We start from the raw sequence: 25,247 nt of genomic DNA on the forward strand, positions 1-25,247 counted from the left end.
ATTGGTTAGGTGAGCTCTAGCTAGCCCAGCACCTTTGTTGCTTAATTATGATATTTGCCTAGGTGCTAGAGAACATAGATAGAGGGGTGTAGTCTTGGCTAGTCTGAAAGTTTTAATTCCGCACTTGTTTTAGTTAGCCAGCGTGATTAAGTTTTAGTAACAACTATTCACCCCCCCTCTAGTCACCATCTCGACCTCACAACCCTCCATTGGGTGGAGTCTAGTCCAGTACCTTCACTTCCAGTGCTCGGTCGCTCCCATTCCCACTCCTGCCCCCGCCAGCCATTGTTGGAAAATAGAGAACGCTGGAACCCAAATAGAGCAGCCATGCAACGCAACCACAACCTTGACCAGTTGACTTTGACCCTCCGCCGCGCTCGTCACATACCCACCCAATCTGTCACTTAGTCACCATGTTTCCCACATAGACGATGGCTCCCCCAACTCAGCCACCGCTCCCCGCTGCAGCGCTCGTGCTCCTTGTCGACACGGCGCCGGTGCTGATGCACACACAGCAGGAGTACGAGGCCAACAAGCAGAACGTCTACTACACCACCAATGCTAGCTCCATCATCGGTTACACCTACAATGCCACCAATGCCTCTACTCTGGCCTGCGACTCCTACCTCATCTTCCGCTCCTCCCTGGCCTACTACGACACGCCGGTCTCCATCTCCTACCTCCTCAACTCCTCCGTCTCTGCCACGGCCGCCGCCAACACCATTCCCACGGTGTCCCTGCTCATGGCCTCTAGCCTCATCCTGGTTCTCGTCGCTGCGCCTGCATGCCCAGTGGCTACTACCAGCACAATGCCTCCTACACCATCTAGTTCCTCAGTGAGACCTACTTCATCATCACCAACATCACCTACCAGGGCCTCACCACCTGCTAGACGCTCATCGATCAGAACCCGCTCCACGACAGTCGTAGCCTCATCGCCTGGAACAACCTCACCGTGCCGCTCTGCTGCACGTGCCTCTTGCCCATGTAGGCCACCAGGGAGTTCAGGTACCTTCTATCCTACCTTGTCATGTGGGGCGACGATGTGCCCTCTATGGCCACCAGGTTCCGTGTTGACCCATAGGACGTGCTCGATGCCAACAACCTCACTGCCAATGACATCATATTCCCCTTCACCACACTGTTAGTTGATCTCCACCAATTGGCCCAATGGCCCTTGGATATGCGCCCTGATTAGGAGTGCCCAACCCTAATATGGTTGGTGGCCCCCCGTCGTACAATGCCATAAATAGGATGTCTAGGTTCAACTGAGCCGCCTAGCACCCCACCTATAGTCCTAAACTCTAACCGATCATAGAGGGAGCGCTGCTAGTGACGGAAAGCGCCGCCACCACCTTTACATCATGCTAGAGGACTGCTATGACGCCGGACTACCCTACGACCTCTACATCGACCCCGGACGACACCGCTACTGCACCGCCACCGGGTTATCGCCAAGCACTACGATGGCGAGCACATCTTCCTCTAAGGCGGCCAATGGTTTGCACCCCTTCACCCCTCTCTCTCTCATTCTATCTCTAATCCAGTACTAGTAGATGCTTCTAGGACTCACGGTCAATATTTTCCTAAACGCTAAACAGTAAACAGTCGGTCACCTACTGTTTAGCCATTATTTGGGCAAAACGTCCCATTAAACGGGCTAAATGGCCAATTAAATAGGGTAAACGGGTGATTAAACAGAAATGGCGCACCACTGTGTAGCGTTTACATGGTGTGTAAACGGGCTAAATGACCGTTTAGGCGAAACGTGCTCACGGTTTATTCAAAGTGTAAGTAGACATGCTAGATTTATGCCTAGAGATCCTGCTTTAACTCTATCAATGGTATCAGACGCCTAACTAGGTGTAGATCTAGCCTATCAGATAAGAAAACTGAGTAGCAACTAGAAGGAGGTGATAGATTCAGAGGGTCACCAAACCCTAACCCTAATCGGGTGAAGCACAGAGAAGAGAAATGGGTCTCGACACACAAAGCCAAACCCTAACCCGTGAATCATACTTGGGGAAGAAGCATAGTGAGCGAAACCCTAACCCTAACCAAACCCTAATCCCCAAATCAGACAAATCCGAGAAGAACGAAGCAAGATCCAGATGGAGAAGAAGAAGGGGAAAGGGGAAAGAGGCCTACCTCGCCGTGCACCGTGTTGCTACCTCACCGATGCCGGCGATGCGTGAGAAGAAGGCTGAGCGAGGCAGGTCTTGCATGGGCTCTAGCCAAGGGCGCCGTGACTAGGCCCCTCGATGGCGGCGAGCTCACCCATTAGGGAGCACGCTCACTGGCAAGGGGGCTAGCGACAACGCCATGCTCCACTATGCTCTCGCTCTCGGTCGCTCACTGCTGCTGCACTGAGAGGGAAGAAGGAGCATGGCGAAGAGAGAGGGAGGGAGGTAGATGAATGAGTTAGGGTTCGGAGGAGGACGCTGCGCTGGGGATTTTGTTCGACCGAACCGTGCGCGTGACCGTTCGATGCAGATGAACGACTGACAGCGAATGGGCCAACAATCGGCCCAGGCGGGCGTGCGCGATGAGCAGCTTTGCCAGCCTAGGCCCAGGTTGTGGCCTAGGAGGCGCAGCGCGCGTGAGAGCTGAACATGTGCAGGCCAATTTTCGCATCTGGGCCATGATAGTGCACAGTGTGCCAGGAATTTTGGTCCATATTGCACAGTAACATTTTTCATTTTTGTTTTATTATTTTCAAAAGTAGATTTCGATGAATTTTGTTCAGTTTAAATCTCTATCAAAATTTGAACCAACGGGATAATTTTTTCAGAGAGTAGATTAGTACAGTAAATGCTTCTGAAAAATAGATAAATAATTTTCATGTTTCCGCTGCAATATTAAAGTTTATAATCTTCTAATTAAATTCAAACCAATGGAAGAATTTAATTTGAAGAGTAGTCAATTTTAATCAGTAAATTATAATATTATTATTTTTCTAACCAATGTTGATAATAGCAATATTATAATGTTTAATCATAAGTTTTCCATGCATTAATTCTATTTGTGCCCAACGGTGATGTAGAATTTGTGTATAAGAATACTGTATGTTTTAATTTTGACCAACGTTAAATTAAAGCATGCAATTATAATGTCATATTTTCTCACTATCTCTGATGGTGTTTTTCAGGACTCAACCCAATGGCATTCATCTCTCACATACCACCTCTAGAAGGGGGCAATTATAGAGTATGTCGAGAGAAGTATGAGCTCGCACTTGCGCTGTCTGAGAATAACTTAGCGCTCACCTCCTCGTGTCCTACTTAGCCAGTGGACCCGGTGAGGGAAGAAAATGAGTCTGATGCTGATTTCACTGCTCAACAGCGAGATCATACAGAAGTGCGCATGAAGTATGATCTCGGGCGCATGAAGTGGGACATCTCGAACCGCAAGTGCTTGATGGTGGCCAAGTCCACAATCTCAGATGCTATAAGGGGGGGGGTCTATCCCAGACTATGATACCATCATGGAGTACCTAAAGAAGGTGGAGAGTCAGTTCACTAGCTCTTCAAAGGCTTATGCTAGTACATTGGTCAAGAAATTGTTCAATGAAAAATATACTGGTGGCGGTATCAGAGAGCACATTTTGAAGATGAGCAACACGGCTTTATAGCTGAAGCCAATGGATTTGGGGCTCAAGGATGAGTTCCTCATTCATTTAGTTTTTGCTTCCTTGCCAAAGGAATATGAAACCTTTGTTGTTAACTACAACATGCAGCCCGATAAGTGAGACATAGAGAAGCTCATCGCAATGTGTGTTCAAGAAGAGGAAATGCTCAAGTCCTTATAGGGTGACTCTGCTAACCTTGTGAAGGATAAAAAAAGAACTTCAATAAGAATGCCAAACCTCAAGGGAAAGCCCCTCAGACTAAGCACCATCCAAAGAACAACAACACTCAAGTTGAAAAGGATCAGTGCAAATGGTGCAAGAAGCATGGACACTACCAGAGGGATTGTCTAGACTTCCTGAAGAACCTGCTGAAGAGAGGTGAGGATTTCAGTACGTTCATTGATGAATCCTTGTATTTAAGTTATGCAAAATCTACTTGGTAGATTGATTCAAGTGCAATTATTCATGTTGCAAATTCGTTATAGAGATTCTATACGAGGAGAACCCTGCAAAGAGGAGAAAGAAAAATTAAAGTAGCAAATGGAGTTGAAGCTCCAGTTGAAGCCATTGGAGATCTTTCTCTAGAATTAGTTGATGGTTTTCTACTTAAGCTTTCAGATGTTCTATTTGTACCCTCTTTGTGAAGAAACTTAATAAGTGTTTCACGTTTAGACGACGATGGATATGATTGCCATTTTGGTAATGGCAAATGTTAGATTGTTTATAATAATAAATGTGTTGGTCTTGCCTTTCAACAAGACAAGCTTTATTTATTATCACTTTCTATGAATGTGAATGATGTAAGTATTGAGAATGAGAATGCTTCCTCATCTATAAATGCAACAAATAAGCGGAAGAGAGTGCATGATGTATCTTTGAAATTATGGCACTGTCGTTTAGGCCATATTTCTAGGGAGAGAATAGAGCGATTGATTAAGAAATCAATTCTTCCGCCTTTAGAATTTTTAGATTTAGAACAATGCATAGATCGCATAAAAGGAAGGATGTTAAGAAAATAAAGAAAGATGTCAAACGAAGCACAATAATTTTAGAAATAATCCACATAGACATCTGTGGTCCTTTTCCTATGAAGAGTGTAGATGGTTATGATTCATTTATAACATTCACATATGACTATTCTCGTTTTGGCTATATTTATCTAATTAAAGAAAGATCGGAAGCATTGGATAAACTTAAAATATTCAAGGCTGAAGTAGAGAATCAGCACAACTTAAAGATTAAGGTAGTAAGGTCCGACCATGGGGGAGAATACTACGGTCGACACACCTCATATGGCCAAGTTCCTAGACCCTTTGCAAGATACTTACTGGAAAATGGCATAGTAGCCTAGTATTCTACACCGAGCGAGCCTCAACAGAATGGAGTAGTTGAAATACGCAACCATACCTTAATGGATATGGTGAGAAGCATGATAAGTTAGTCTACCTTACTGATAAGTTTATGGATGGAGGTGTTAAAAACCACCATTCATATTCTTAATCAAGTGCCAAGTAAGTTGGTGCCCAAGACACCATATGAGTTTTGGACAGGAAAGGAACCCTCACTAAACTATTTACGTGTGTGGGGTTGTCCTGCTGAGGCAAAAGTATTTAACCCAAATATAGGGAAGCTAGACTCCAAGACAGTCAGCTGCCATTTCATTGGCTATCCAAAAAAGTCAAAATGTTATTGCTTCTATTGTCCTAACAGACAAACGAAGTTTGTAGAAATAAGACATGCTATCTTCTTGGAGGATGATATGATCAGGGGAGCATGGTAGCATGAGAAATTAGTTTTGAAGAGAAGTGGGTATACATGCCCACTCCTATGGTTCAGGAACCATTCTTCACGCTACCTGCTATTGTTGTACCAACAGTGCAAGACACTGTAGTAACAACACCTATTGTTAGTTCTCCTGTGGCAACAATGAATGAACATGAGGAACCTATCCTTCAGGATCCCCAAGAACCCGTTGTCACACATGAGGGAGAGCAACAATAGCCTCATGTAGAACAAGCATCATCTAACGAGGCCCCTAGAATATCTCAAAGAGTTAGGAGATCAGCCATTCCTGATGATTATGAAGTTTATGAATGTGAGGAATTTCAAATGGAGGGTGATCCCACCTTATTTCAAGAAGCTATGAGAAGCGCTCACTCATCCAAGTGGCTTGAAGCCATGGAAGATGAAATGAAATCAATGAAAACCAACAGAGTTTGAAACTTAGAAACAATTCATAAATGAGTTAAGACAATAGGCTATAAATGGATCTACAAAACTAAACATGACTCCAAAGGGAATATAGAAAGGTTTAAAGCGTGACTTATGGCGAAGGGTTTTACGCAAAGAGAAGGTATAGATTGCAATGAGACATTTTCTCCAGTCTCATGTAAGGATTCTTTTAGAATCATAATGGCGCTTGTAGCACATTACGACTTAGAATTACATCAGATGGATGTAAAGACAATGTTCCTAAATGGGGATTTGGAGAAAAATATTTACATGGCACAACCGAAAGATTTTGTTGTGAAAGGAAAAGAACACATGGGATGCCACCTAAAGAAATCCATTTATGGATTAAAGCAATCTTCAAGATAGTGGCATTTGAAGTTTGATAGTACATTAAGAAAGTTTGGGTTTCAAGAAAATATAGAGGACAATTGCGTTTATGCAAAGTTCAAGAATGAGAAATACATTTTCCTAGTCTTGTATGTGGATGACATCTTACTCGCTAGCAGTGATGTTAATCTACTACTAGAAACAAAGAAGTTCTTGTCCTCAAAGTTTGATATGAAGGATCTTGGTGAAGCTTCGTTCGTCCTAGGAATAGATATTCACCGAGATAGAGAAAAGGGGTTTTAGGATTATCACAAAAGGCATACTTAGAAAAAAGTTCTAAAGAAATACAATATACAAAGTTGTAAGTCATCACCTGCTCCCATAGTCAAGGGCGACAGATATGGGGAATTTCAATATCCCAGGAACCAATATGAGATCGATCAAATGAAAGTGGTTCCATATAGTTCAGCTGTTAGAAGTTTACAGTATGTTCAAGTGTGTACTCGCCCTAACTTAGCATTTGTTACCGGGTTGCTTGGTAGATATCAGAGTAATCTAGGAATAGAACACTAGAAATTATTGAAGAAAGTTTTGCGTTACCTACAAGGTACGAAGGGTCTCATGCTAACGTATAGAAGATCTGATTCCCTGCACATAGAGGGGTATACAGATTCTGATTATGCGGGAGATGAAAGAAAGTCCACGTCAGGATACATATTCACTCTTGTAGCATGTTATGAGGCCACATGGTAGGTGAATTGGCTAAAGAAAGTTATGCCCAGGTTGAAAGTGGTAGACGACATACATAAGCCACTTAAGTTATACTGCGATAATAATCAAGCAGTATGTTATGCTCACAACAATAAGTCAAGTGGTGCTGCCAAACACATTGACATAAAGTATTATGTTGTAAAAGATAAAGTCTGGGATCATATAATTAGTCTTGAGCATATAAGAATAGAAAAGATGCTCACGGATTCACTTACAAAAGGCTTACCACCTAGCGTGTTCAGAGAACACTTAGCCGGCATGGGTTTAAGGGAAAACCTATGATTTTTGGACAATAAGGGCCTAGTTAAGAATCTGTTTCAAAATAGAGAGGTGCATTGTAACTATTTAATCTAATGGCAAGACACCATGACGATGAGACACGATCTATGCACTGATCTATGATGGAATGGGAACCAGAGAAAGTAAGTTAAGTTTAAGTTATAAGTGAGATCAATGGGGAGAATGTTAGTTGATCTCCACTAATTGGCCAGGCCCTTGGATGTGCGCCCTAATTGGGGGCGCCCAACCCTAATATGGTTGGTGGTCCCCCATCACATAGCGCCATAAAATAGGAGGTGGGGGCTAGGGCGCTGAGCACAAGGTTTGCCTAAGCCACCTAGCACCCCACCTATAGTCCTAAACCCTAACCGATCATAGAGGGGCACTACCAGCGACGGGAAGCGCCACCACCGCCTCTGCAGCACGCTAGAGGACTACTACAATGCCGGGCTACCCTATGACCTCTACACTGACCCCGGACAACACTGCTACTACACCGCCACCGGGTTATCGCCAAGCACTGCGATGGCGAGCCCATCTTGCTCCAAGGCGGCCGATGGTTTGCACCCCTTCACCGCTCTCTCATTCTATCTCTAATCCAGTACTAGTAGATGCTTCTAGGACTCACAGTTTATTCAAAGTGCAAGTAGACATGCTAGATTTATGCCTAGAGATCTTGCTTTAACTCTATCACACACTACTCATCCCACTCAAGGTCGTGCCCATGTCAGACATGCTCGCTTCCCCGACACCGCCGCTGGCCCCGACCCCGCCGCAGCCCATGTCGACATCATCGAGCGGGTCGAGGAGCGTGAAATGGGTTGGCGTTGGCATCGGCCAAAGCTGTGGTGCGCTTGCGTTGGAAGGAATTCTAGGCCTGCTCTGCTTACGGGCCAGGCGACGGCGGCTCGCGGATGGGGAAAGTGTCCATCAACACAGCAAGGTGGTCATCGATGTGTCCTCTGTTAGACAAATGAATCCTTGCATGGCACTGTATCCTTGCAAACCAACATGTTTAGCCCTTGGTTGATTGGCGTGTACTGTTTTGGCAAGTCTGGCCTTGATTGGCATTTGCTTTCTATCCACCGAACAATGCTTCTATGAGTCAGTTGGATATGGAAGCTATAGTATATACATGTACACGACACTTATGATTGAACATACATGATTTCTATCGTCTATCATGGTATCAACCGTCGCATTCTATGACCTACTCTAGCTCTCGCCACCGGCTAACCCTAGTCCAGCGTCCTCCCTCCCTTACCCATGGCGCTCTCCAGCGATGAGTGCGCCGAGCTCAATCGTCTCCATGAAGCCGAGGCCTAGCACGTTGCTTGTGCTAAGGCTGACACTGATGCCCTCACCACCGCCGAGGCTGATCGTGCCGCATGTGCCAAGTCTGAGGCTGATGAGCGTGCTCACTTGGAAGTGGAAGCTCATGCTCGCAAGGCTGCTGCCATCGTTGACCTCCACTCCCAGGTAGTTGGCCTTCCCAACATCTAGACGCTCGTCCCGGTCATCCTCGATCTCATCACCCCCAACTACTCCAAGTGGTGCCACCTCTTTCTCCTCATCATGGGCAAATATGCCCTCACAGATCACGTGCTCTCCGATGAGGCCTTCCCCATGGTCCCAGCGTGGGCATGCATGGAGTGCACAGTTCTTGGGTGGCTCCAGAACACCATCTCCGCTGAGCTCTCGGAGATCGTCACTGCGCCCACTGCTCGCCGCGTCTGGCTCGACATCGAGGAACAATTCGTCAGCAATCGGGAGACTCACGCCCTCCTCCTCGACGCCGAACTCTGCAACTTCTTCCAAGGTGACCTCTCCATGACCGATTACCTCTGGAAGATGAAGAGTATGGCCGACGTGCTCAGTGATCTTGGCGAGCCTGTGCATGATCGCACTATTATTCTTAATGTTCTTCATGGCCTGAATGAGAAGTATTCGCATTTGGCTTCGCTCATTGCATGGCAGAGGTCGTTTCCATCATTTATTGATGTTCGTGCTGACCTACACCTTGAGGAGATCACACAGAAGGCCAAGGCTCGTCCTGTCACTGCTTCCACATAGGCCCTGTCGGGCTTAGGCCCACCCACTAGTGGGGTGGCTGCTCCAAGCGCACCTACTAGCCCACCCCAGCATGGCCATGACAACAGCTACAACAATGGCAATGGCGGCTATGACAAGAGGCATGGCTGGGGGTGCGGTCGAGGGCGTGGTTCTAGCGGTCCTCGCTACTCTGGCCTGCCAGCGAACCCCTGGTTCGACACTGTCTAGGTCTAGCCGCACGCACGCCCACCGGCTTCCTTTCTGGCCATGCGCCCTAGAACCCCAAGCTGGCATCCTCCCCTGGCGCCCCTGCCTGTGCCTGCGGGGCTCCACATCGGCATCCCACTGCCACCTCCCGCGCTACCTACTGTGGGTCATGGCATGCCTACACAGTACTTCATCGTGCCATCACCACCATCGACTAGCGCCGTCTACCCTGGGCAGTCGGCGTCGTGGACTCCTATGTCTAGCACCGGCTATTGGGATCTAGCTGGCCTCGCCAACGCCTTCAGCACCATGCAGCTAACGCCCCCCCTCAGGTGAATGGTACATGGACTTTGGCACGAGCAGCCACATGGCGTCCAACACCGGTACTCTCTCTGTTTCCCATTTGTCATCCCATTCCACTCCCTCCCATATTGTTATCGGTAATAGTTCCTTGTTACCTGTCACCACCACTGGTTCTACCGCTCTTCCTTATGCATGCCCTTTATCTCTACAGAATGTTCTTGTCTCCCCTCATATTATTAAAAATTTGATATCCGTTCGTCGCTTTACTACTAACAACCTTTGCTCAGTTGAATTTGACCCCTTTGGTCTTTCTGTGAAGGATCTTCACACTCAGAGCATGATCGCCAGGTGCAATAGTACCGGTGACCTCTACCCCCTGCTGCCTAGCCTCCCTAGTCCCCAGGCTCTCCTCACTGCATCCACTTCACTTTGGCATCATCGTCTTGGTCATCTTAGCTCGCTGGCATTAATGAAACTCATTTCCAGTGCCGCTATAGAGTGTAATAAATGTGACACCGAGTCCATCTACCATGCCTGTCAACTCAGTCATCATTGTCGTTTACCTTTTTCCCATTCTAGTTCCCATGCTATTCGGAACTTTGATTTAGTTCACTGTGATTTATGGACATCTCCTATTGTCAGCGTGTCCGGCTATAAATATTATTTGGTTATTCTTGATGACTGCTCCCGTTTTTTGTAGACTTTCCCACTTCGCCTGAAATCCGACACTTTCACCAACCTAGCACATTTTGCCTATGTCCGTACTCAGTTTTCAACCACCATCAAAAGCGTCCAATGTGACAATGGCCGAGAATTTGATAACTCTTCCACTCGCTCCTTTTTCCTCACCCATGGCATTGCTCTTCGCATGTCATGCCCCCACACTTCCCCCTAGAATGGAAAAGTTGAACGCATTATTTGCACTACTAATAACATCATCCGTAGCCTTATGTTCCAAGCTAGCCTCCCTCCATCCTATTGGGTGGAAGCCCTGCACACAGCAACTCGTCTTCACAATCTTCACCCCACCAAAAGTCTAAACCTCGGCACACCTCATTTCACTCTCCATGGGGTTCAGCCTTCTTACTCCCATCTACGTGTATTTGGTTGTCTCTGCTATCCCAACCTTTCTGCCACAGCCATCAACAAACTTGCGCCTCGCTCTACCATGTGCGTTTTCCTTGGCTATCCCTCCGATCACAAAGGCTACCAGTGTCTAGATTTGTCTTCCAATAAGATTATTATTTCTTGCTATGTGGTGTTCGATGAGTCTGTGTTTCCATTTGCTAATCAGAAGGCCCAGTTGCCATCCACCACTTATGATTTTTTGGCAGATGAAGGTCTTTCGGTACAGCCCATGGGTCGTCAGCTTTCATCTGTCAGTGATGCTGCCCCTGGTGGATCTCATGCATCCCAGGTTGCTGCCAGCATCACCAGGCCGTCCCTCACACCCGCCGCTTCTCTAGCTACGCCCACCAACCCACCAGCACCAGGCGTGTCGCCGCCTCTACCTAGCGCGCCTCCGCCTGAGCACATCAGCACCCCAGCCACCGGTGCTGCCTCCTCCCCGACCGTGTCATTGGGGTCTACCGCATCTATAGTTTCCTCCATGCCCTCCACTCCTGCTACCTTGAATGGTTCTCCACCATCGGCCATTGCTAGCGGGACACTGGCATCTTCACCACCATCACGGGCGGTTCCTGTGTCGCCTCCCGTCAATGACCATGTTATGGTCACCAGAGGCAAGCGGGGTTTTCACCTTCCAGTGCAACGGCTCAACCTTTAGGCCACATCTTTGTCTCCCATTCCCAAGACATACCGTGGTGCTCTTGCCGATCCTAATTGGCGTGCAACGATGATTGAGGAGTTTACTGCCCTGCAGTAGAATCATACTTGGGATCTTGTGCCTCGTCCGACTAGGGCTAATGTGGTCACTAGCAAGTGGGTATATCATCATAAGTTTGCTTCTGATGGGTCTCTTGACCGATACAAAGCTCATTGGGTGGTTCGTGGTTTCACTCAATGTCCTGGTGTTGACTATGATGAGACTTTTAGTCCGGTTGTTAAGCCTGCCACTATTTGCACTGTCCTTAGTGTTGCTTTGTCCCATCAATGGCCTATTCATTAGCTAGATGTGAAGAACGCCTTCCTTCATGGCACTCTATAGGAGACAGTATATTGTGAGCAGTCGTCCGGATTTGTGGATCCCTCTCATGCTGATCACGTCTACCATCTTCGGAAGTCCTTGTATGGTTTGAAGCAAGCACCGCATGCCTGGTACAACCGGTTTGCCTCTCACATCTTGTCCCTTGGATTTGTTGGTGCTCGATCTGACACATCGCTCTTTATTTACCGTCATGGCTCCGACTTGGCATACTTACTTCTATATGTTGATGACATTGTCCTCACCGCCTCGTCCGATGCTCTTCTTCGACGCATTATTGTCGCCTTGACTCAGGAGTTCTCGATGAAGGACCTGGGCCCTTTTCATCACTTTCTAGGCGTGTCTGTCACTAGGCGTGATGGCGGGTTGTTTCTCTCTGAGTGGCAGTATATGCTAGATATTCTGGAGCGAGCTGGTATGTCTAATTGCAAGCCCTGTGCTACCCCTATTGACACTTCTGCCAAGGTTTCCAATGACGGTGCCCCTGTGCCTGATGCGACCGATTATCGCGCCCTTGCTGGCGCCTTGCAATATCTCACTTTCACCCGACCTGACATTGCATATGCCGTTCAACAAGTATGCCTCTATATGCATGACCCCCGTGAGCCTCATCTCACTTTGGTGAAGCGGATCCTACGCTATGTCCGTGGTACTCTGGACTTTGGCTTACAACTGCACTCCTCCACTATGTCCTCCTTGACGGCTTATTCTGATGCTGACTGGGCAGGCAGTCCTGATACACGGCGCTCCACATCCGGGTATGCTGTTTTCCTGGGTGATAATTTGGTTTCCTGGTCTTTCAAGCGTCAGCCGACGGTCTCTCGTTCCAGTGCCGAGGCTGAATACAGGGTGGCTGCTAATGCTGTTGCCGAGGTGACCTGGTTGCGCCAACTTCTCCTTGAGCTTCACTGTCCTGTCCACCAGGCATCTATCGTCTACTGTGACAACGTGAGCGCTGCTTATTTGTCGACAAACCCAGTTCAGCATCAACGCACCAAGCATATTGAGATTGATCTTCATTTTGTTCGGGACAAGGTTGCTGCTGGAGCTGTTCGAGTTCTCCATGTTCCTACTTCGTCTCAGTACGCCGATATTTTCACCAAGGGGCTGCCGACATCTGTCTTCACCGAGTTTCGATCAGTCTCAATGTTCGTGGCTGAGGACGACGTTGAGACCGCGGGGGGTGTTAGACAAATGAATCCTTACATGGCACTGTATCCTTGCAAACCAACGTGTTTAGCCCTTGATTGATTGACATGTACTATTTTGGCAAGTCTGGCCTTGATTGACGTTTGCTTTCTATCCACCGAACAATGCTTCTATGAGTCGGTTGGATACGGAACCTATAGTATATACATGTATACGGACACTCGTGATTGAACACACTATTTCTATCGTCTACCATCCTCGTCGGCGGAGTACGGCGTGCTGGCGTCGGGGAAGCAGACCACTAATACGACCACATCCTTGACGTCCTTCAGGACCAGGTCGCTGGTGGCCAGCGACGTGCGCGGGGCCGTGGAGTCGCTGACGGTGTACACGTACTCGGAGCTGGAGAAGGCCACCACGGGGTTCGCGGAGGAGCGGCAGGTGCCGGGCACGTCGGTGTACCGGGCCGTCATCAACGGCGACGCGGCGGCGGAGAAGCGGGTGGCCGGCGACGTGAGCGGTGAGGTCGGCATCCTGGTGCGCATCAGCCACTCCTGCCTCGTCCTCCTCTCCGGCCTCTGTGTCCACCGCGGGGACACCTACCTCGTCTTCGAGTTCGCGGAGAACAGCACGCTCAGCGACTGGATCCACGACGGTGGCGGCGGCGGCGGCACACTACGCTGGAGGCAGCGCGTGCAGGTGGCGTTCGACGTCGCCGACGGGCTCAACTACCTCCACAACTACACGAACCCGCCGTGCGTGCACAAGAACTTCAAGAGCAGCAACGTCCTCCTCGACGCCGACCTGCGCGCTAAGGTGTCCAGCTTCGGGCTGGCGCGCGCGGTCACCGCGGCCGACGGCGGCGCGCAGCTCACGCGCCAAGTCGTGGGCACGCAGGGATACCTCGCCCCCGAGAACCTCGAGCACGGCCTCATCACGTGCAAGCTCGACGTGTTCGCCTTCGGGGTCGTCCTGCTCGAGCTGCTGTCCGGGAAGGAGGCCGCGTTCGCGGACGCCGGCACAGGCGAGGAGACGCTGCTGTTGGAGTCCGCGGAGGAGGCGCTGGTGGCGAACGGCGGCGAGGACGTGGACCGCGCCAAGGTGTGCGCGTTCATGGACCCGCGCCTGCACGGGGACTTCCTGATGGACCTCACGCTCGCCATGGCTGCACTGGCGCTGCGGTGCGTGGCGACGGAGCCCCGCGCGCGGCCGGCCATGTACGAAGTCTTCGTCTCGCTGTCGACGGTGTACAACTCCACGCTGGACTGGGATCCCTCAGATTACGGCACCTCCGGATCTTCGATGGTCGTGCGGTAGTAACCATCAGTGTGTAGAAGTTAAAATTTGAACAGTTTTGGAATCGAGCTGTGTTTATACTAGTACTAAGATTGTACTAAGAAAGAACAAATAAATGTATCATTGGTTTCATCAATTTGTTTTACATTGATCACTAGTACAAACAAATCCACTCAAATTGCCGCTTCAGCTACTCCTTTTCTTTCGCTGGAACAACACATCACATTCGTCAGAAGAACAGAACCATGCTGCAAGTTTCGTATTGCAGCATTTTCGGCAAGAAAGAAAACAAGAGGCGACCAGTTCTTGGATGTACCGTTGATCTTTCAGCGAGGATTTCTGGTGAGAACGTTGAGCTACTAGCCTACTAGTAAGAACTGTTTTGTCGTACCAGTAACTTGTAAAGGAGAAATGCATCTTTGATTTTATTATCACCCAAACAAGACATATTGCTCTTCCTCAGATGAAGCGAACTGTTTCCACTTCGGAATTAGAAGCTAAAATAATTGCCGAAAGGGACTGAACACATGCGTGCTTCTGTGGCAGTACTACTCCTATGTGCATTCAGACTTTTTTTTTAAGTGTCACCTGATCATTTCGCATTCAGACTTTGTGCAAATGTGCGCTGTTTTGTGGCCTCAGCTGGGCGTAGACCCTTAAAACGTTGATGTAAAACTCAAACTTTGTTCTGTTATCTAAAAAATGGTGATTAAAAGTGTTAAAACATTATGGTCCTGTTCGTTTTGCTGAAATTTAGCCTACGTTAATGCTTATGCTAAAATATTGTGAGAAAAAAATTATTGGTTGGTTCGCTGAAAAATACTATTGAAGCAGTGCATCAAAAGTCCAGTACTCCTGTTTACAGTGCAAGATGCACGGGAGTTGGTCACTGGCATTCTGAAAATTGATCTTTTACTGAATATTGTTATACCATGATTAGTTCACTGACAATTCTAACAAAGGGTGGATGCAGAGACCGAAACTGACAATAACTCTGCAGATTTGAAAGGTTCACAAAACATCTTTTACGCCATACAATTTTTTTACTAACGGAAATGATCCAACTCAGGCGATCGTCCGTGACTCCCGTCTGGACGCTCCAAACAAAAAACAAAATTCCCCCACTCCCTCATGCTTATCCGCAAGGCCCAGAAGCAACATGGCCGCTCATTGTCCGCGCCTCTTCCCCCGCTGCCGCTAGGACGCATGTATCGTGGCGCCTCAGGTCTTCCCCGGTCGAGCCAAGGGCACCCACGAGCGCGGGTGGTGCTGGTGGTGCTCGCACCCGCCGGCTCCAAACTCGATGGCCAGAATCGATCAGCCCGGCTTTCCCCTCCCCTATGTTGCATATGTATGTTGCCAAAGGGCGCCTAGCTCAGTCGATTAGGTGACCCAGCGGCACTCCTCAGGTTCTGGGTTCGACTCCCCGTGGGAGCGGATTTCAGGCTGAGGTTAAAAAAATCCCCTCGCCCGTCCCCATGTGCCAAAGCGCAGTGGAAGGCTCCGGCCCGGTTCTCACAGGGTTACGGCACCTCCTGCGTCAGGATGGGGGCGGAGGTTCGAGGGTTTTCTCGATCTGTGTGAGAAGATCTTCTTCTTAAACGGAAAACCCGGGGGCTGTCATAACCCCCCGCAGGTCGAGTTTTTTGTTGCATATGTATGTTTCAAGTGTTTCAGACGTATGTTGTAATTATTTTATCTTGATGTTGCAAAAGTAAATCGAGGGTTGCACATGTTGCAATTGTTTCAGAGGCATGTTGCAAGCGTTTGTTCAAAATGTTTCATATAATTTCAGACGTATGTTGCAATCGTTTTTATCTGGATGTTGCATATGTTCCAACAATATGTTTTAAATATTTTAGTTGTTTCAGTCTTATGTTGCAGCAAGTGGTTTTATGTTCCAAGTTGCAATTGTTTTATTTTGGTTGTTTCATGTGTTTTCACACACATGTTGTAAAAGCATGTTTCCAAATGTTTTGTCTGTTTTTCGTCTTATGTTGCATTCATGTTAAGCGTGCGGGGGCGCTGCGGGCCGGCGGACGGGGTTGCTGCGGTCGGGGCTTGCTGGGGGCGTGCTCATCCTTAGCTGCTCCTCCCGGCCCCTTAGTGCCGCCCACGCGGAGAGAGAGGAGGGGGTCACGAGCGACTGGCGGGTGCAGAGGCGGGGGCGGAGTGTGCGCGTGGGGCGGGGCGAAGGCGGACTGGGGGTGGGCTGCGGTGGGCCTGTGGCCGGGAGCTGGGTCATGGTTTTGTTCGCTTGGACTTGGAGTTGTGCCCGAACACGCTGCGGGCACCGGACGTCCGGGCACTAGTGCCTCATTTTGCTAAACTGGATTGTGTATTCTCTGTGCCCGATGCAGTGCAATCTCATCTTATACTGCACATCCTGTAAGTAATCTCATCCCAGACGCAGTGTTTACTTGTAAGAGTAAGCCATTTGCCATCTGAAAGAGAAAATAAGTCATTTGTAAAATATTTTAAGCTTTTCTATAGTCCTATTGAGTATTTGCACTGTTGAATCTAATAACTAGTATATCAACTCGATGGTCGTTTAACTGCATTGTTCAGATCTGAACATTTTTGTTTTTTTTTCCACAAAGAGGGAGCAAAGAGGACTCAGCGTCTGCTTCCTTTTTTGGGAAAAGGAGGAAAAAACGAAAATAAATGAACTGATTTTTTCCTCAAACACACAAGAGAATTAAATGTCATTGCATAAACAAAGAAATAGGCAATTCACTAAACCATTTCATGTTCAAAGAAAATGCCTTTGAATTTTCAAGTCACAACCATGGGGAGAACTGAGGAAATAAGGAAGGAACATCCAGTTGACTTTTTTTTTTGTCAAAGCTGTGTCGTCAATTTTGTAAAAGAGGGGCCCTAAATGGACCAAAAGTTACCAAGCAGGCAAGCACAATAGGTTAAACATTCAGTTGTGTACAGGGAAACATGAACAAGTCAAAAAACATGCAGTTGATCTTTCGGCAAGCACTAGTGGTGAAAATGCTTAGCTCTACTTTTAGGCTTTACTGAATGTTGATTGGTTCACTAACAAAGGAAAGGCCATAGATTGAAAACATGGTAAGATTTTTTGGGCTTTCTGCAGTCCAGGTGAGCATTGGGATCTAATAATTAGTATATCGACCTGATGGCCACTTCACTGCTGCTTTGAGAGTTGAACATATGCCACTTTCTGCCATCCTGTCACCCCAACAACACATCAACATTGGTCAGATAAACAGAGTGACTGTTTTGACTACAGAAAAAAGAAAGAAAAACGAACAAACAAGCCAGAAAGGATTTTTTTATTAGAAAATCCACAAAGAAAAAAAATGGACATTAGGACTGAACCATTTCTTATCCATACAGAATAACAGAATACCTTTGAATTTGCAAGTCACAACCATGGTGAGAACCAGGAAGAAGTCCTTACTGTGCCGTTTCCAGTAATCAGTTGGTGATCAATGGTCGGTGCCCCCAAACATTTAAGCTGATCTTGAAGTAAGGACTAGTCGTGAAAGTATTTAGCTAACGAAGGGAAGGCCACAGACTGAAATGACAACATGATATGATTACAAAATCATATTTACATTCTTCAGCCAGAACGACGGTGCACGGTTGACTCAATCGAAGCAGGTTCTCTGATGCTTGGATCTCAAAGCTGAACACAAGCTACAAGATGCATCCCCATGATTCAGAAATTAGTAGGTTGCTCTCCTACTCCTTTTTTGAATTACTGATGGATATGCTGAGGTAAATCTTTGCAGAGTGCCTTGGCTTCCTCAATAGGAGATTAGGAGGAACCGAGGAAGAAGGTAATCATGAATGGACTATGAATATCGAAACTACTCTTGTTATTAATTACAGTACTTTTGCAGCTATGTGCAGCGGGAAACCATATTATTACAGTGGTGTCCAAGTTTACAACCCTGTCAAGTGTCAAAATAAGCACCTTTCTCTTAATGAAAAAACGTGCCTCGTGACACTGTCGAGAAAAAAAAAATCAATTGGGCCAATGAAGAACCTTTGTTGGGCTTACGCGCTTAGCAAGGTCGCACAACATGGGCCTAGTACAACTACCTGAGCTCCTGCCTCTACAGTCCTGCACCTTGGCCTCACTCAGCGTCCTCCCGAATCATGCTCAGCATCCTCGTGAACGCTGACGACCTCTTGGTCTCTCTCGAGGCCACCGCCGCTACTTTCTCGGCGCTCCTCGCGGGGGCCGTGAACGTGAACACGGCGGAGCCCCCGAGCGTGAGCTCGTTCAGCGTTTCGTAGAACACACTCTGCTCGCCCTCGTCGTGGTCCTTGCTTTCCAGTCGCATGACCGGCACGACGCGCCGCCGCCGGCGGCGCTGCGGCGGCTTGTCGCCGGGCCCGAGCGCGGAGGTCGCGCGCACCGCCAGCGCGGCCATGTCGGCGGTCGACAGCGGGTGCCCGAGGATCTCCGCAGGGAGCACGAAGTACATCTGCCCCGGCCGTAGCCGCTCAGCGGCAGCCAGCGCCAGGGGCGGCTCGTTGAAGTAGAGCGCGTCGGAGTTGCACATGAAGAACGAGGCGCCGCCGCCGAGAACGTCGGAGACGGACGCGAGGGGGTCAGAGGCCGGGAGCTCCTTCAGCGTGCCGTCGGGGGCGATCACCCTGGCCGGCTCCGGTGGTGCCGGCTGCTGCGACTGACTGGAGACACTATTGCCATGGATGCAAGAAAGCGTTGATCCCATTGCATGCAGTCTCGTCGTGGATGTGTGGCTGTGTCAGTTTGTGATGAAGAAAGCTGAGCAGGTGGTGTATATATATAGACACCGCTGGTGGATTAACCGGTCAGGATCAAGGAGGTAGATCAGTGTCTCTCATCACTCAACAGAAAGGAGAAGTAAACGATCCCGTCCGGCACTTGGGAACGCACTGGTTCTCGTTTTCCACCCTGCTTGCCAAACCTCAGTACTGGACACTAGACTGACGGTAGCTTCGAAGCCGTTTCGGCAGCACAACTTTCCATTCGAACATTCCATGGCTCCGTCCATCTCAAATCTAAGTGCGGGCGTGCGGCCTCTGCAGTACCCGGGTTTACAGCCCGTGAACACTGTATTTGAGAAACAAAGCGTTCGGTTGGCTGGTTCATATCGTTGCTGGTTCGTGAAGAAGTACTGTTGGCTGGTTTGTGTGAGGGAAAAATACTGTTCCAGCTGGAAATTTACGATCGTTTACGACAAGCCACAGCCAAACGAACAGGCTATGTGTTGATGCAAAAGTGGATCTGCAAACACAAAGGGCTAATACCCGAATCGATATCCAAAGCGTGCCAGTCGATTTGACCTGCTAATCGACAAGGATGAAGATACGAACACTTTGGTCCTGACAACAGCGATACGCCCGGAAGTCACGGCCAAGAGGTGCTCACGCGGAACTCGAGAATCGCCGAAGGTCGCACTGAAACGATGCAGCTCGCCGAATCAATGAGAACTCGTAAAAAAGGAAAAAATATGCAAATTGACGAAGTCGCCGAAAAGTAAGTAGATGCAAATAGGAGTAAAAATTGGTTTTGATATTGATTGATATATCTATTACATTGCCCCTTACTCCATATTTATACCCTGATCTAAAGAGACACAACCAAACACAACTAGGACACCAATCCCATATCTAAGGAAACACGTGACTCTTACATGAATCATACCCTAACAAATATAGAAAAGGAAATCAACTCCTATCTATTTCCCTGTCCGCCTCAATTACGATGGAAATCTCACCGTCCTCCTTCCCATCGGCATACTCCCTATTTCATCGGCAGTAGTCTTCAAGTCTTCCTTCATCGGCATACTCCCTGTTTCATCGGCAGTAGTCTTCAAGCCTCCCTTCATCGGCATACTCCATGTTTCATCGGCAGTAGTCCTCAAGCCTCCCTTCATCGGCATCGACAATAACACCTCCAACCTCATCGGCAACGCCCGAGTCCAAATCAACCTTTCCATCGACCATCACCAGCTATCGGCAACCATCTTTATAAACTGGCTTTCATCGGCTATCAAAGTATTCAATAACTTTCCCCTTGCCGATTAGTCCACTCCGATTATTTTGACACGTGCAAAAAACGGTGTCAACACATGCCCCCCAATTTCGGAGTATAAAACCATTAATGCTCCGAAATTTACTCCAGATAACGCTTGCCTTTGCCCGATTACCGTAACTCATTCTCCAAGCCAAAACTTGATTTGTTATCAAATCCAATCAAATCTAATCTTGATTCACGCACTTCAGTAAATATCGCATAATCGCCAACCACTCTTGCCTTGATTATGGTTAAGATACCGAAACAATAACCCATCGGCAAGATCTTAACATGATAATGCTGCCATTTTCAGAATTAAAATATCATATATCGATATCCCCTCCAAGTCATGATTACTTGTCATCAACTCATCTGTACAATCCCCTGATTATCGCGCGAACAGTTACCATATCCCTCTGAACCGCCTTGACCTATATGCGCGCGACATAGAGATAAGTCCAAAATACCCTTATTCTGGGCGGCTTATAAATAGATTTCTCCGGAACCCTCATTTTCTACCTTCAGCCTCCAATCCTTGGCATTCTCTCTCTCCGGCGGCAACTCCGACGAACAACCGCGCGACCTCAACCAACAAGAACCCTTTTCCGGCGCTAACTTCAAGTTTCCGGCTCGTACCTCCACCTTCCTCAAGACAATGGCCATCAACTTCGACGTCCCCGCGGTTCGCTCCACTTCCACTACCTTTTACTTTGATCTTTTTGCAAATTCATTCAGTTGGTGATTTTTCCTTTCTTCTGTCTTCTGGATTCCATAACCTTAGGAACTGCGCAACAAATTAGTTATCCCAACCGATCAGCCGCACGTCCAATGCCTTGGACCAATGGGCAACCCAGATCCAACCGATCTGATCAATGCAGAGGTTAACAGAATCCCCTTTAGAGCCCAAAATTTCTCTCTGAATTTGTGGAAAGACACATTCCGATCTTGGCCCAAAACCACCAAAGGGTGGAAAGATTGGTACTTGAGGGTTAATAGATCGATGCAAGTATACTGGGCAGAACGAAGGTTAGACCAATGCATTAGGCTCTCTATTGCCGATATGCAGAAAAATGAATCAATGATAATTGCAGCTGCTTATTTCTGGTCAGACACGACCAATACTTTTATGTTTGGACATGGCCCAGCTACTCCTACCCTTGCCAATATCCACATGCTTACTGGCTTGGACATCTCAACTGCCGATGAAGGCTCCATCTATGGTAGAAAGTCTGAATATAGGGTGAATACCCGCAACATCGGCGGTTGGACAGGATATATTCAAGAATACCAGAAAACCGGGACACTTAGCCAGAGGGAACATGCCACATTCCTGAATATGTGGTTAGAAAAATTTATCTTCTGTGGTCGATCAGTAGGACCAACCAACGCCTTCCTCCCTGCAGCTGAACTTTTGGCTAATGGCATAAGGTTTCCTCTTGGCCGATACCTTCTGAGCTCCACTTATCATCTTCTTCATCAAGTGTCTCAGAAACTTTTGCTTGGCGAACCCATCGGCAACCTGGGAGGCCCGTGGTGGTTTATCAACATGTGGCTGAATGCCCATATGCACAAACGTTTGCAATGGGACTTTTTTGCTCAACAATTCCCACGAGAAATTGCTGAAGACTATGTGCTTGGGGATGATGAATCGGCAACACGCTCACCCCTCAATTTTGGTGAAGCCATAATTGTCCTTCCTGGAACAGAAGCCAACGAAGACCAAATCGGCAGATTCTTTTAAAGCTTCTACAATGGTCTTTCTCGTGATCATAGGGCCTGGGTGCCTTATATTGACGAAGAAAACAGATTCCCCCTTCTTTTCAACTTTGCCGATGACACTCTGAATCAAGATAATGAGCTCATGATGGCTATCATCACTCCTAGGGCAATTCCAGTAAACACATTCGGTAGCGGGAAAAACACCAACATTACATATAAATTTTACAACCCATCGGCAGTATCCCGCCAATTGGCTTTTGGGCAACTGCCAATCAAACTCTGCTTTGCCGATGTGATCAAACCCAGGGAAACAATCACCTGCGGAACAGATTGGAACAAGGTAGTACAACTCTCCCCCGATGCCGATACTACAGATGTTGATATATCCACTTGGACACCAATATCTTTCATCACTGAGTCATATAAGCAATGGTGGCGAGAGTGGAAAGAACAACTGTTCGCAACTTCTGCTCACACATATCGGCACATGATCGACCCTGAATATGCCATCCCTGACGACGCGGTAAGTTTCCTTTAACTCCCTTCTGCTTTTCCCTTCATATATCAGTAACTGATTCTCTTGTAACAGGCTAACAACCCAGCACCATCGGTGAGCAAAAGTGGGAAACCCTTCAATCTCCGGCCTGTTTCCCCAACATCGCCGATCGGCTACAACGCTCCCACCTTAGCCGCTTTGACCCACCAGAAGATTCGTACCAAGACCATCACTTCTAAGTCCAAATTGGCTACATCCAGGGCTACTCCATCGGCCGCTGCTACAACCTTGGTCAAAGCATTTAAGGTAACAACCTTGTTTATTTTCACTTATGCCAATCACAAACTGTATTAACCTTAATCATCAGGGGGTAAGAGCTGCTACTGGATCGTCATCGGCAATTCCGCCGATATCAAGCACCACTTCTTTCGATGAACCTTCAGAGGTAGCTTCTTGACTTTACATTTTATCTGTTAAATATCATATCTTACACTTGTTTTGCAGCAACAATTGGGTACATCGGCAAACGTACCAGATGTCCAAGCTTCACAACCAACAAGTGTCGATGCCCCCCAGCCAATCGTTGCCGATGCCCAAGCAAAGCGCAAAGCTTTAACAGATACTGAAGCATGGCCAAAACGACAAAGGTCTATGCCGATCCCTACATCTGTCCCAATGTCATCGGTCATCATACCTCAAGAGCTCACCACCGATGAAGTCACAGAGGATATCCCATCGGCAAGCTCAGCCGACCCCCCCACACGACATACTCCAGGTTGCTTCCTCCAGTCAAGCACAGGAAATTGCCTTGAAACAGGTAAACCGATCAACCTAGCTGATTTTACAATACTCATACTTACCCCTAACTGATCTCCTTTTCTCTCTCTCAGGAACAAGATTCCCCGAACAGCTTATTTTCCTTTGCCATTGACATTTCCGACGACGATGGAGAGGAGACAAGTTCTTCCCTTGCACTGGGAACAATATCGGCAGAGACTAAATCCAAGTTGGAAACCCTCCTGAACTTGCTACAGCAAGGTACCGCCCAACTGGTAGATGACTCGGACCCCGCAAAGGCAATTTTCAAAACAATTCGTGGCCAGGTCCTAGGATTTTCTTCAATTTTGCGCTTAATGAGTTTGATGATCCCTTTGTTAGAAGCCTCAGCTTGACCATTAGCTTGAGCATAATATGGAGAAGAATTTAAAATTTTAATTCCCATACCTACAGCAAACTCATCAAATTCTCCTGATGTAAACATAGTGCCCTGATCGGTAGTGATAGTCTGAGGAATACCAAATCGGTAAACAATATGCTCTTTCACAAAATCAATCATATTGACCGATGTCACCTTTTTTAAAGGAATTGCCTCAACTCACTTTGTGAAATAATCGGTAGCAACCAGAATAAATTTATGTCCTTTACTCGATGGCGGATAAATCTGACCAATGAGATCAATAGCCCATCCCCGGAACGGCCATGGTTTGATTATAGGATTCATAGCCGATGCAGGCGCTCTTTGAATATTACCAAACTTTTGACACCCCTGGCATCCCTTAAAATATTTAAAACAATCTTCAAGAATAGTCGGCCAATAGTACCCATTCCTTCTGATCATCCATTTCATCTTGAAAGCCGATTGATGTGCCCCACATACTCCTTCATGAATTTCACCCATCAAGCTTTTCGATTCATCATTGCTAACACATCTAAGTAAAACTCCATCTATAGTTCGATAATATAATTCATCATCGAGGAGCACATATTTGGTAGCTTGGAACCTTATACGTCTCTCAACCTTTCTATATGGATCCTTTAAATAATCGACAATCTCTTTCCTCCAGTCATCGGTATCAACTGCCGATGTTAGCACTTCCTGAATAGGCTGATACCCTGAAGCATGCTGAGCTAGTTGATTAGCTTCCTCATTATGCAATCGAGAGATATGTTCAAGACGAAAATCTCTAAATCCTTTCAACAATTGCAAACATCTTTCATAATACGAAATCAAAGCTTCACTTCGGCATTCATAAATTCCAGCCAATTGATTTATAACTAGCATAGAATCACCAAAGATTTCAACAACATCGGCATGTATCTCCTTCAGCAATTCTAACCCTTTTATCAAGGCTTGGTATTCAGCTTGATTGTTTGTCGCTGTAGCAACAATCGGCAATGAAAACTCATACTTCCTTCCTTGAGGTGAAATTAACACAACGCCGATACCTGCTCCTTCACCACATGTGGACCCATCGAAGAAAAGTGTCCAGGGAGCAATCCCCAGAGAGTCCACTGTATTACAATGCTGAGTGACAAAATCAGCCATCACTTGCCCTTTAACTGCCTTAGTTGATTTGTAGCGTAGTTCAAATTCTGATAATGCTAAAATCCATTTGCCGATTCTACCACTTAATATCGGCATCGACAACATATACTTGACATATACTTGACTACATCGTCTTTGCATATGACCGTACATTCGGCAGATAACAAATAATGCCTTAATTTGACACAAGAAAAGTATAAACACAGACACAATTTTTCGATGGCCGAATACCTCGTCTCAGCATCCACTAAT

At 47.3% G+C, this 25,247-nt stretch overlaps 1 protein-coding gene and 1 pseudogene across 1 annotated transcript; one reads left to right on the plus strand and one right to left on the minus strand.

Moving 5' to 3' along the window:
- The first annotated feature begins 431 nt into the window (after nt 1–431).
- On the plus strand, nt 432–14,429 carry LOC136462935 (protein LYK5-like; annotated as a pseudogene).
- A 3,883-nt stretch (nt 14,430–18,312) lies between these two features.
- On the minus strand, nt 18,313–19,147 carry LOC136462936 (uncharacterized). Its single transcript, XM_066461981.1, has one exon. It carries the CDS (start codon nt 19,124–19,126, stop codon nt 18,521–18,523), a length of 606 nt encoding a protein of 201 aa, XP_066318078.1. The 5' UTR covers nt 19,127–19,147; the 3' UTR covers nt 18,313–18,520.
- Between the last annotated feature and the right edge of the window lie 6,100 nt (nt 19,148–25,247).

Source organism: Miscanthus floridulus, chromosome 7, assembly GCF_019320115.1.
Source record: "Miscanthus floridulus cultivar M001 chromosome 7, ASM1932011v1, whole genome shotgun sequence".
Lineage (NCBI taxonomy): Eukaryota > Viridiplantae > Streptophyta > Magnoliopsida > Poales > Poaceae > Miscanthus > Miscanthus floridulus.

What these genes read in the sequence shown, in the direction of transcription:
- LOC136462936 (XM_066461981.1), bottom strand. Translation starts at nt 19,126, where the DNA reads ATGGGATCAACGCTTTCTTGCATCCATGGCAATAGTGTCTCCAGTCAG.